Raw genomic sequence first — 13,411 nt, 5'->3', positions numbered from 1 at the left:
GTGCAGGTGTGGGGGGCTCATGGTGACTCTTCAGAAGAAGAAATGTGTACGTCTCAAATGGGTTTAGCTGATAAGCTTGCTGTTTACTTTTAAAAAGCTGCTTTCTTCAGGACCTTTATGGACTCTCTGCAGTAAAAACAATCCACCGAACCCCACAAAACCATGGCAAAGACGATACAAAAGTATCCAGTAAAACAATGTGGAGCACAGTAACCACAAATGCAGTTTGCAGAAAAAGGCAAGAGAGAGGGAGATTGCTGCCGGTTTACAGCAGGAGTTTCCTCTAGTGAATTCTTTGCTTCATTTTAACATGGTGCTAGTGACTGTGAGTGACCAGTAACTCACTGCCTGCCATGTAATATTGAGCTACTTATTTCTGTAGACAAGACGCTGCCTCCTGATGATCCACTCAGAAGTCACGTGACGCTCGCGTGCATATAGCCCATATCGGCCCAATATGCCGGTCAACCTCTAATTAATATATGAGTCAGCACATTTAAACACGTGTAGTACGGCTGAAATTAAAATATACATTATCTTGTCTGACTTTTTCCTTTACCTCCACCCGTTTCCTTTTCAAGCTTTTGTCCCAGTCTTTTTAGTCCCCATTGTTTTAATCCAGGCCATTAGGCAGCTGCGCGTGCTTATAAAATATTCACTTGGTAATGGTCCATTTGCCTAATCATAATAAAAAAGCTTGCCTTTTCTTGCTGGCTAAGTAAATACAACAAAAATACAGATAATTATAATAATGATGCTAAATGACAATTTGTCTTCCTTATCCGTGCCTTAGCCAGCTCCAAATGGACTCTTGCTTACTTTCCCTGCAAATCTAACTCAACACATTTCTTGGTAGCTACCTCTCCTAGGGCCCGGTGCGTAGTAAATGGTCTGTGAAATTAATAGCATTAATAGTAATCGCATGTGTCCTTCTCCTTCCCTAAATAATTGAGGTCTCTGCACCGCTTCCCACGTGTGAAACGACCTCCACAGAATGAGTTTGAGTTATAAAGAAATGTGGCTTACTACTGTGAAAAATAAATATGAAAGTTATATGTGCCTCTACAGTCGTATCTGGAAACACGTGCTTTGTGTTAATGTAGGATACTGCCATCAATAGTGCATGCCTTCACTGCGGACATACCTGACACACTGTAACACAATTAATAATTCACTTCTCTTCTTTTGTCTCTGTCTCTCTGTAGTTCCTATAGACTCGACAAAAGGAATTAAGATGCTCTACGTGTTTGTGGACATCCAGATGGACAATGCACACTTCCTGGACACGGTCAAATTCAACTTCACCCCCGGACAGTCCCTGGCACTTGTCAGCACCATCCAGTTTGTGGCCGCGCTGCAGGTAATGAAGCAAATAATAAAAAAAAAAAAGAAGGATAAAGCTGTCTTTCAGTCAGTCGGATGTGGAATGGATGGAGAGTCTGCGGTTTTCAGTCGCCTGACACAAAACATAAAGACAAGAACTATACAAACTACTCTACACTTCTCATACCTACAGTAACACTATGATATGGCCTTGAGTCTCATCATAGTCCTCTTTTATATAGAACTCCTGCATTTATCTCAAGTGTGGGCTTGAGTTATTTTGATGCTTTTAGTAAAGAACTCAAACAGTCAAACAGTCCCAGTGCAGTGTGATGCCTTCCCTTGTTCACTACACGAGCAGGTGTTGCACTATCCGAAGCAGCAGCTCTGTGCAGCGTCTCCGTATATGTTTTGCAGCATTTACTGTGTTGAACGAACACTGGGCCCACTCAAACTGTCATGTTATTTTTAACTGAACTACTGAACCGAGTGGGTCATATCTTATGCAGGCGTGTAGAAGTACATCTGTGTGTATATCAGTGCATATAGCTGGGCTTTGTAGTTCATCCCTGCCTCCATATTTCTATCATATTTTTATTGTGTAGGCTTCATAAGGTCAAACTGTGGGAGGAAGGGGCTGATCGATAACTATAATTGCCCACTCAATGACTTAAAATGAGCTCCATATTGTTCATTTCATCCTGCATCTAATGAAAGCGAATTATTTAATATTGATATTGTAATATTCTAATTCTTAAAACATATTTGTTTTGTTTATATATATACAAGCTGGTAATTTGCATTTTGTTTTGTATATTTTTAGTTTGGACTTCTTTCAAGTGTATTGTGTAATCTACTGTGCCACTAATGTCCTGATGATAAGTCTGTTATCATCAGAATTCCTAGTTATCTTTATGCAGCAGCTCTTCCTTACTTTTGCATTTTGGTTGAACAGGCACATGTGGGGGCTCCACGCCGGTGTGAAGCAGAAGGAATGTCTTATTGTTGTCCTCCGCTTTTTTGTGCTGCAGGCGGTGAGTGCAGCTCTCAAGCCTGACTATGATGTGCTAGTTCCCCAGTGTCGACCTTTGTCACCAGGAGAAATTCTTGGCTGCACGTCTCCACGCTTGGACCACAAAGTCAACGCCATAATGTAAGGACTGCTCCCCATTTCTCTCTGTTATTTATCAGGGAGGAAAACCTGAAACCAAAAATACCAGATCTTGACTCATCTTGTCACTTCCCACCTGGTCTCATAATTAGCCCAGCCATTGTCACACATGTGGCATGAGCCCAGTGCAGGATGATATCATCCCAGTCACCAGACCGAGCGCAGTGTGACAACTAATCATGTTGCGTCTCTAAAAAGGCCCCAATACACCCACTCGGAAACAGCCAAAGGTCCTGAATGTGGTATAGCAAAAAGTTTCATTGCAGCTTGCAACACTATGAAATATATAAAACTGGAAGACAACTATGAGTCAACCGTACGAAAGATTTATTACAGCTATGCATTGTATGAGTTTAGTTTTGCCTATTGAATTTGATTATATAAATTAAGATATATTTGCTGCTCCAAAACACAGAATACTGTATGTGACAGGAGAATGCACAGTAGGTCAGTTGGTGAGCGGTTTATCACACCGATAAAAGAAGCCAAGAACAAGTACACTGAAGGCTGGCAACACCTCCACCCTGTGTGTAATAGTGAAACCTTGGAAATACACACTCTCCAAATATATCTCAACAGCATGCTCCAGCCACGTTTTCATATTCATGTCAGCACAGGAGGTTTGTCATATCCAAACCAGTTGCTTTTATTGTACACATCCTTTCACATAATCACAAATGTATGCCTACTTGGCGGACTGTATCATTATAATTGCGTAGAAATCCTGGAGTCTATTTTAGAGGCATGAGAGCAGTGCAGCAAGGCCCATTGTTTAGTGCATGTTTTTTATGAAGGCCATGGATGTTGCTAAGCAAAGAGCAACTGTGGAACAGTAGCCGTGCTCAAGGTTGTGCTTCTGTCATTGAAAGATATGGTTATATAAATATCTGATGGTTATATAAATATCTGAATATGTGCTAAACATGTCCCAAAGTTCTATATATTATCCCACCCCCCCAGCATATTCCTTGGGTGTCCTAAACGCTGGCCAATTAGAGGCTTAATTGCGCAGCCTGTCTTTATATTCCCTCTGAGGCTGCAGTAATGAGGAGGGGGCCATGAGTACAGACCTTAGCCTAACAGCGGGGATCTTGCCTGTGTGACCCACAGGAGGAGCGGTGGGAGGCTGTTCTACCTGACCATGTATTTCCTCACACCTACATGCCCCCCGTGCGTGCTAGTGGTGTGTGAACTCTGCCTGCACCTGGCACTGGAGAATCCCCCAGACCAGGGTTAATTGGAAGGGCCAGCATTGTCTGTAAACAGCAGGCTTCAATCATTAGGGTCATGTAGCCGCCACTGCAGCCTCAGGCCCTTCTGCCTCATTTTAGGGCTTTGGTAAAAAAAAAAAAAAAAGGCTGAGGCGGTGGTGGGATTGAGGAAATTGGTTTATCTAACATCGCCTACTGTGCATGTCCTGTCAGAATGCTATTATGTACTGTGACCTAGATTTGTTATGCATTTTCCTGCAGGTATCTGGGAGATGGAAGATTTCACCTGGAGTCAATTATGATCGCAAATCCCGACATTCCAGCTTACAGGTACTGTTTAGTTGTTTGTTTGATATGCTAATGATGCACAATAGTAAATATATCCTCGACAATCCAAGATGCATTATTTTGTTTTTTTCTGGTCAGGACAGTGCATTTTGATGGACATATACAAAGATTTTGCATGTCACCTCACCTCACCTGTTTCTCCTAGGACTCAATGAATGATTGTTTGCCGGAGTTGGGAGCACACAGTCAACCTTAACGATTTGAGCCATTGTATCAATCTGTAATTAAAAAATTATAAATATCAAACACTTTTGTTCCATACCTACATGGCTGTCCTGAAATTTTGCCTCATTTGTTTATTAGAATGGTTGTAAAATGCTTTTATCGTAATTGTAAAATTTAAAAAATTGAATGGGTAGATTCTTTATTAAAACACACTACACTAGAATGTAATGTACAAGTATATACTTCCTGTTTGCAGTGGCATTCCTTTGTCCTTTACACAATGCAATCTTGCAGAACAGAAATAAGAGTGCAAATCAATCACAGGTATCTCTCATACACAACATTTTAATCTCAAGCGAAGCGTTTTTTTGCACTGAAAATAAAATGAGATGAGGCCTTTTTTCAAAGTGCTCCAGCTTCACACTTGGAAGTGTGTTTTTTCTGATTACATTTTGTTTTATTTTTTACCAACTTTCTACGAGCTATGAAATGTGCAACTTTTTTTTATATAATTTGAAATATGTGTGTCTCTACTTCTTTTATAGGTACGATCCCTACAGCAAGGTGTTCTCTAGGGAGTATTATGACCATAATGCTATGCGCGAGTTAAGGCTTCAGGCTATTGACAAAGCTCGCTCAGCCCAGAGATGGGGCCTGATCTTGGGCTCATTGGGTCGACAGGGCAGTCCTAAAGTCCTGGAGGTGAGTTTCCATGTCCTCATTTCAACACTTTTAGACATGCCCTGAGGCCGTTTGTGCAATGGTTTGTAACACTTCTCTTCGTGGGAAGACGAGACAGACAAGTGCTTTGGTCATGGCCATGAAGTATAAGATAGTGGCCATCAAAACAGAAGCCTGCTACTTCACGTTTGAGACAATGCAATCAGTGGAATCATCTTTCATTCCCACTTTATCTCGTGGGTCTCATTTAAGAGCCTTTTCTAATTGTTCTATTAAGATCTGCTCATAAAACAAATCTCTGTTCTTTCAAACTAAAAGCTGTTCTTAATAGATTTATGTAGTATATCTTATGACAATGATTTTTTTGTTTGTTTTTTTAGTCAAAATTAAGTGTTCTTTTTTTGTTCTCAGCACCTAGAATCCAAACTTGAGTCATTGGACAAGACTTTCACTCGAGTGCTCCTGTCTGAGATATTTCCCAGCAAGTTGGAGCTGATGACGGATATTGATGCGTAAGTAGGTGGATAGGCAGTTTTTTAAAGCAGTACTAAGTAACTTGTTTACCTAAATAAATCCTTTGCGTAGTCCCTCTGGGGTTAAAGGGATATTTCAGGATTTTTGACATAGGGCCTCATTTCCTAGTTATCCAGAGTGTTGCTGATACCTGGAGATATTTTTTTTGTAATTCATGCAGTTGTTATGTTTGAAGAGTTTCGTGGCGCTAGGCTAATGCAAGGCTAGCGCATTTCTACGATATCCGTGAGCCTGCATTAAAAACAGTCTGACGCACTCCACAGTGCACCTGAGGCAAATCACTTATAACACCAGACTAACAATATAAATATCTGTATCTAAGACCCCTGCAGTGGTGCTTATGGCCTCATAGGGGCATGATGTTACTTAGTACTGCTTCAATATCATGAAACTTTCATCCAGCCCCTTTTACCATTATGGCACAGGTACCAACGAAAACCATTTGAATATAAGAAATATAAAGTGGTTGAAATTTGTAAATGATTGAGACTTATTGGCAACCTGAATTACATCACCGCGCTGAACATTTTTCTTCTTTTAGTGCATGCATAATAGACAAAATGTATTTCAGAGACTGTGAGTCAGAGCAATCTGCCAGAAATACCACTTGTTCCACTTTGTAAAAGAAGCACACAAGTTCATGTTTGACTCACATTAATCACATTAGTATTTCCATAGCACAGTCACTTCCTTCTTATACCTACCACTTAATGCAAATTATGACCTTCTGCCATACCTTTTAAAAAAAAAACGCATTCAAGTATTCTATCATTGTAACCTGCAACTTTGTCTTCTTTTGAAACTTTTCACTGATTAGACTATTGTCACCGTCAGAAACAATAGCTCATCTCGAATCCTGTCAAGCTATTATGATCAGGGCCGATGCTGAAGTTCAATCAAATCAAAAGGATTTCAGATGTATTTTGTATGCGGCAGAGCACGCATAATTGGGTCATCAGCACATTCGCCGCAGTTTTCTAAAACCAGACACAGAACTAAGTAGTTTAGAAGAAGCTCTGTAAAGCGTCACGTCTTTGTGTGCTGCTCACGTCTCGGGAAGATTTCACTGTTGCTCGGAGTAAAATTAATATTTTGAATCTGACACGGCACACAACATGGATCTGAACTTTAAAATCTGTTCTTTCTTTCTGTTCTAATGTCTTAAATAGTGTATAGTGTTTACAAATAGACAAAACAAATGCATATTGTTTTGTTCACACCTGTGGCTTGTGTCTCCTTTCGATTTCAAAACATTGAGTCTCATTATTTATGCTAGTCTTTTGTTCCTCTGTGGTGGGGGAGCTGAGTACTTAATCTGAGTTTGAACTAGAAATACAAAGGAGAAGATGGAGAGGGGCTTAGGGTTCACCTGATGTGCTGCTACTCCAATCACGATGGCACAGGCCGGGACACTCGCTCTTCACAGCCTCAGATTGTCCTCTCACTCTGGGCGTGATGTATTAGTGGCGCACAGGCTGAGAGACTGCAAAAGGAGTTTTGCAGAGGTAGATGAGGAGGTGTTGTTGGCAATGCGCGCCGTTTTGGTAACATTTATTTTATCTCTTTGCGTGTCGTGATGCATAGTGTTACTTTAGTTATCACAGCTAAATCCACCAAAGCAAGTTAGCAGTACAGGTGAATTTCTCATTTCTAACTGCTGATTTGGTTGGCTAAGAATATACACTTTCATACAAGAAGATACACATGTTTTGATCAGTTGGCCTGGGATTACTTGCACTTCAAACGTTTCTTTGTCATAAATGTCTCTTTATATGTTGCGCTGAAATTGCTCTTTTATTAAATAATTTAATGCATTATTGGATAAATTTGACAAATACATTTTTGGGCTGAAAACAGTCCTGATAAATATACACATAAATAATGAATACTGAATTTGGAGAATTTAGTTTTTGAACCCTGGTTCAGAGAGCATTGTATAGAAACTGTAACACTTTGTGTAGTATGAGCTAAAGTCGTCCAAGGTTGTAAATGGTTCAAGCTGTGCTCGGTCTGTGATGGAGAAAAGATATAAGAAGAGCAGACTTACTGAGAGGCAGACAGTGGAGCACTAGATACATTAGCACTCAGCTGCAGCAGACAGTGTACTGAGCCCACCGCAGGCTTTTCCTGTCATTACACTCAGTCTCTCTCACTCATAAAGAGAGACACTATTAGCATATTCTCTTAAGTGTGTAATTAGGCTGTCCCTAAGCGAGCTTTAAACTATTGTACTGATATCTGCACACCACACACACTTGTATCTCAAGTAGCCTCTAGTCTATACCATCCACCACCCTGCTGTTTTATGTTACCATTTTTCCCCCAGTGTTAAGTGAGAAATTGGTTGTTTATGTTTTATATTTAAAGGTTAATTGCTCTTGTTTTTGTGAGTTATCGTAATTGACTAATTGAGGAGAAGCTCTGCAGGTAGAGGTTTGTTCGAGGGCATTAGAGTGTAATGGACCACAGTAGGTGAGGCCAGAGGCCAGACCTACAGTTTCATTGCACAGCTGTGCTAAATGTCAAGCATTTCATACTATACTTACACACTGCAGTGGACTGCTGCGAGGCCTTGGCAATGGAGTGGTTTGATCTGAATACTGTTCATAGTTGTTCTGTGTGACTGATTTAAGAAAATTCAGCCTTCATTTTTAAGCTGTGGTCTTTATTGTGGCTTAAATAGATTTTAGTGCAAACCGTGTTTTTATCGTCTTATCTCAATGGTTGTAGTTTCCGACAGTGCTTCAGTGCATGTTTTCTAGAAAGACAGTTTGGGACATATAGTAAGAGCACCCACACATTGCACAGAACAGAAACATTTTTCTCAATCTCCAAGCCAGTCTGTGTGTGCTAACAATAGAAGAGTCCCTTCTGGCGCTGTGTGCCAATCAGCTCTGCGCTTCTCAGGAGGCATCGTCTCTACTCTCCCTGCTACGCCTCGTGTCTCCCCCCACACCAGAGCCCACTCTCTGCTGTAGCCCTGAAGAGAGAGAGAGGGATTGTGGAGCCTTAATCACTGCTCATCTTTTACCCATCCCATAATCCCCTCAGCCTCCCCCATGGTCCTGATCCACACCATGTACCACAACGCTGGCTCAATTATACAAGTGAAGTGGCCAATTTAATCTGAGGACATTTAGCCAAACATTTACCAGGTCCCCATGCTGCACCTGTGTGAGCTGGGTACAATGAGGGCATAATTCAGAGCTGTATATAAAATCTGTGCTATTGGATGATGTTGCTTTCACTCCTATGTAAGCTTATTAAAATATGGTTGCATTTCTTTTGATGTAATTCTAATAAATCTATCAGTGTGTGACGTTTGCAGATTCACAACACACATCACAATATTGATGTTGACACAGGCCTAGGGGTTATCTCTCAGCTCTCTAATGCATGTCAGGCTCACTTCATGTTTGACAATATCCCTGATGGGGCTCGATCATTAGGATTAGGGACAGACCAGGATGTACGTTTTTTCTGCTGTGGATGATCTCTGAAGGCTCACCCTGATCGCCTGGAGTCTGGAAACCGGCCCGGTCACTCCTCTGTCTCCATTTTCCAATTCTTCATTTTGTTCCCCTCGAGCTGTTCACATCCAGGCTCTCTTCATTCTTCCCTCATGCATTTTCCAGAGTAAACACTATTTTCTCTGTCAATCTTGCCCCTGCTCGCCCCCCCCCCCCCCGTCTTTGTTTTCTCTCCATTGCACCTTCTCTATCTGTAGATCTGTGTCCTCTCTATAGGGCTCTTTCCGTCAAGCCCCTCGCCCGCCCGCCCTGCCTCCCTCCCTCCCTCCTTCCGTCCGCCTGCCCAGCCCCGTCTGCTATGTAGGCTACCTCCGTGGAGACTGTCCTGGCGCTGCGTTATTCACACGCGCTACACCTCTCCGTGTCTTTCCCCTCCCATGCTTCTTCTTGCTTTTTACAAGTGTTTACGTCCTTGTTTACCTTCTTTAACCCCCCCCTAATGCACAATTTTCACCAGGGCAACCGCTATTTTGAGCCTGGCTTTTTATCCTGTCCAGTCACTGATGCAAGAACAGATAGGAAAGGGAGGTTACCTGCCCGACATAATGCACTTTTCCGGCTTTGGGTCTAATAGCAATATCAGAGCAATTACAGATTCCAGAGATAACAATAGGTTTGTACTGTTTTATCACAGAATCCTTTTTTTGTCTGTCTGTTTGTTTTTTTTGTTTTTTTTCTCTCCAACCCCACTGAAGATAATTTGGTATATTATCATAATATCATTTGGACACGCCCTTGAATGTTAGTATAATTTTGTATGAATAAAATCTCAAACTCATTTATTTTTTGTTGTTCTTCAGGTGGGTCCAGATTGCTTGTCCAAGGCTGTCTATTGACTGGGGAGCGGCCTTCAAGAAACCCCTGTTATCTCCATACGAGGTGAAACATTGTTACTCCTTCAAAGTTCACATTTTCAAGTTTTAAGGCATCCCATTCTTGTTATAAGGATACTTGGCTTTTCTACGAAAACAAGTAAATATAGCGTTTTGCATCCATGAAGCTGACTAGCACCATCTAATGGCCACCGCACCATGCTTTTTCCTCATTCTTCCTCTATCTTCGTTTCACTAAAGGGAGGGAGACGGATTGGACACCAAGTCATAACGATCCTTTCCATAACAAAATGTTTGTTTCTGGTTCTGAATTACATGCAGGCTTTGTGATGATGGCTGGCAGTTTACCACATCGTGTGACATTGTTTGGTCAGAGCTGACATTAACTATTAATTCAAAAACAAAATGTGATGCGATGTTTACCCGATTTGCCTTGCCACTGTATGATTATGCGTGCAATTGCTTTTCCTGCTTTACTACATGACCACATCTCGGCTTTCAACTAGTGGCCCAATTTAGATTTTTGACTTGTTGGTGCATGTAAAATGTACCCTAATATTGTGTGCAAAACTGTTTTTTTGAGCTGTCTGCTGGAACTCCCTGGCAGCTGTGTGGAAATGATGCATTTAAATAATTTGCAGTTCCAAATATGTGCGCTTGTTGTGCGTGTGTGATAAGTGTCCATTCAACACATACCTCTTTACATCCTCTTGCGGGTGCTTTTTACTGTGGCATTTAGTGAAAAGATGAATCAAGGAGAGGGAGAGAGAGGAGGCTGGAGTGAGCAAGCCAGTCGAGGGTGGGTGTGGGGGGGGGGGCAGAATTTATTTTCAGTGCGTCTCATGTTATATTTATAGTCAATAAGACACACTTGGCTCTCCTGTCAGAGCAGGGATTAGCAAGAGGAGCTAGCATCCACACAACATGAGAGAGATGTGAGAGAGGAGCCAGTAGAGGAATGACAGGGGCAGCCACCCTTTGAAATGTACATAAAATAAAGAAGAAATAAAGATGAGATTAGTTGCTTCACTGCTCTGTATATATTTATCACCTGCTTTTACTTCCTGTTTATACATTTGTGTTTCTTTTTCATTTATTGATATTTTCAGTGCTGTATGCTATGCTCATCTGTTGAATCTGTTAAACACATTTCCCCTCTCATGCGATCAATACTCACTGACTTGTTTCTCCCATATGGAGCGGTCTGCACTAACAGTACAGCACTGTCATATCATTGCTCAAGCTCTTTTTAACAGCTGCTGCGTCATGCAGTGCCTCTGCATAGGGATAACATATCGTCTGCTTTTGTCCCTGCTTAGAGCTCAATATGGAGTTTATTTTTGCATGAGGTAACTGAGAAAATAAACAACATATCATTACATAGCCCCAAGCCTCCATCTGCACATTAGCACAAGCTTCTTCTTTTGTTTTATGTGTATTTCTCTGTCTGGCTCAGGCAGCTGTGGCTTTGCAGGAGGTGAGCTGGAAGGAAGTTTACCCCATGGACTTCTACTCCAATCAGAGCTCGGGGCCATGGACGCCCAACCACTCTGACAACAGGCCAGCACTGCCCACGCGTAAACAGGCCCCGGTGAGCAGCCCGAGATAATAGGATGACTGACAATGGCAGCGGAGGCTAAAGGGAGGCTGTTAGGAGGACCTTGTGCTTCTCAGGTTTAATGCATGCTATTTGAGCTCGCTTAGCTGTTGCTGCACTGACACCCAGTGGCACAGCTTCCACAGGGCAGTCCTGATTAGTTTTTCTTTGACCTTGACCGCCCCACAAAAATCATGAGGTTCAGTGAGTTAATTTATCCGCAGTCTTTGCTGCATATGCTGTTATTTGCTACTCCCTGATGTGGCCATATTTTCACTAATCTGTCTTCGGCAAGTTTGTCTGTGCTGTGTTAATGCCCTCCTTCTTTCTGCAGAGCTCACAGCCAGCCTCCAGCAAGCCCTGTGACCGGACTCAGTGCGCCCCCTGTGGCTGCCAGGGAAAATGACCCATCAGCCCAGCTCTGCCTTGGACATTTTGATGACATTACCTCTGCTAGAGTTAGCTCCCAGAGGAGGTCAGTGAGGAGTGGACGTCTCTTCTATCCAAATGGATTACCAGCCACAAATAATAATTAACTCCTCCTATACACAATATTTCAATGCCTTTTGTACACTTTATATGCACATGTTCTTTACATAAACAATTGAAAAGCCTGCACTGCGATACTTTCTTGTTCATGTGGAATTAACATGATGCAGTAACGGCTCACTGTAGTGTTCAGACAAGGAGGACTTTCTGTTCTCATGTGTCGTCCTTTTATACATCATGGATCTCAGTAATTGACAGAGACTAAAGATGACCTTGAACGAGCTGTTGAACTAACACACATAATCACTCATAACTTATGCCATATTAAGACACATGGCATTCACTTTCAGGAGGTAAAGCATTACCACATGCTTAAATTGCCAATGTAAAATATTTATGTTTAAAATGTATTGTTTGTTGAATTATAAAATGGTTACATTATAAATTACCGTCTGGCTTCTTCTTAAGCGCTTTTCCATCTTCAGGAAAAGATGCTGCAATGCTGAAGTGAAGGGCTTGTTTATAAGACTTAAGGCTGTGAGTTTTCTTGATGCATGCAGTGCTAGTCACGACTACTCTCTATCCTCATTATTTATTGATGCCCGAGCCTGTCAATAAGTAAATAAATAAATAAGCGTTCTTATGCTCATTGGCCTCTGCAGTAAACATTTACAGCCGACTGAGAGTGATCACATTAATGCAGACGGCACCTGGAATTGTCCCTCATCACATGACTGTGCCAAAATTCTCATTTTACAAGCAGATAGTCTAAAAGTGAGAGGCATTCACTTTCATAGAACGTTCAAGTGGCAAGATACATTTTTCACTAGTAAAGAGAATACTGCTCCTTTTCTCAATCTGAAATGTTGGTGTTTGATTTTTAGAAGTTACTGGTGTGCTGGCAAGACAAAAATATAGTACTATGTAAAGTTTAGATCAGGTTGTAATGTGAACATAGCACATTGACAGGTTCCTGTCTAATTCAAATTCTCCCTGTTCCTCCTCCTGACTGTACAGTATCTCCTTAGCAACATGGACTGGATAATGCAATTTCTCTCATCAGGTGTCTGTCTTGTGTGCCTCACGTGTCCCCCCTAGCGGCTGCTGAGTTAAAGAGCTCCGCCCTTGCTACAGTACAGCGGGCAGCGATCCCACTGGTCAGGAATATATCAAGGCACACACCCAGCTGATGTTTGATTCATCTGCTGCACGGGTAAAAAGAGAGGCTTCATAAAACCTCTTTTTCTTTATGTTCTTTTTCCAGAAGCAGAAAGAAGAATTGCTTTTTTTTTTCTACATTAAGGAAGAGACGTTAAGTGGATTTCTGGCCTCAAGAGTGCGAATCTAACGTTCACAGATACAGAAAGGAAAAACCCATGATTGTTATATGCTTACTCAATTTGTTGTGTGAGAATGTTCGATTGGAAGCAAAGACAAGATTTTGGAGAACATGACTGTAGACTTACTATACACACAAAATGGTCAATGCATGGAGTTGACAGCTATAATGTGAGAAATAGTTATTACAA

At 41.6% G+C, this 13,411-nt stretch overlaps 1 protein-coding gene across 1 annotated transcript in view; it reads left to right on the top strand.

Moving 5' to 3' along the window:
• dph1 (diphthamide biosynthesis 1) overlaps positions 1–11,583 on the top strand; it is a 36,852-nt gene extending 25,269 nt beyond the window's left edge. The window contains exons 5-11 of the mRNA XM_079557243.1: positions 1,206–1,360; positions 2,355–2,476; positions 3,967–4,035; positions 4,764–4,920; positions 5,311–5,411; positions 9,764–9,842; positions 11,253–11,583. Of these exons, the coding sequence (XP_079413369.1) occupies positions 1,206–1,360; positions 2,355–2,476; positions 3,967–4,035; positions 4,764–4,920; positions 5,311–5,411; positions 9,764–9,842; positions 11,253–11,405 (836 nt within the window). The 3' untranslated portion in view covers positions 11,406–11,583. The remainder of the gene's footprint in view (positions 1–1,205; positions 1,361–2,354; positions 2,477–3,966; positions 4,036–4,763; positions 4,921–5,310; positions 5,412–9,763; positions 9,843–11,252) is intronic.
• Positions 11,584–13,411: the final 1,828 nt, after the last annotated feature.

Source organism: Gobius niger (assembly GCF_951799975.1).
Source record: "Gobius niger genome assembly, chromosome: 1".
NCBI lineage: Eukaryota > Metazoa > Chordata > Actinopteri > Gobiiformes > Gobiidae > Gobius > Gobius niger.
This window is presented reverse-complemented; position numbering and strand designations above follow the sequence as displayed.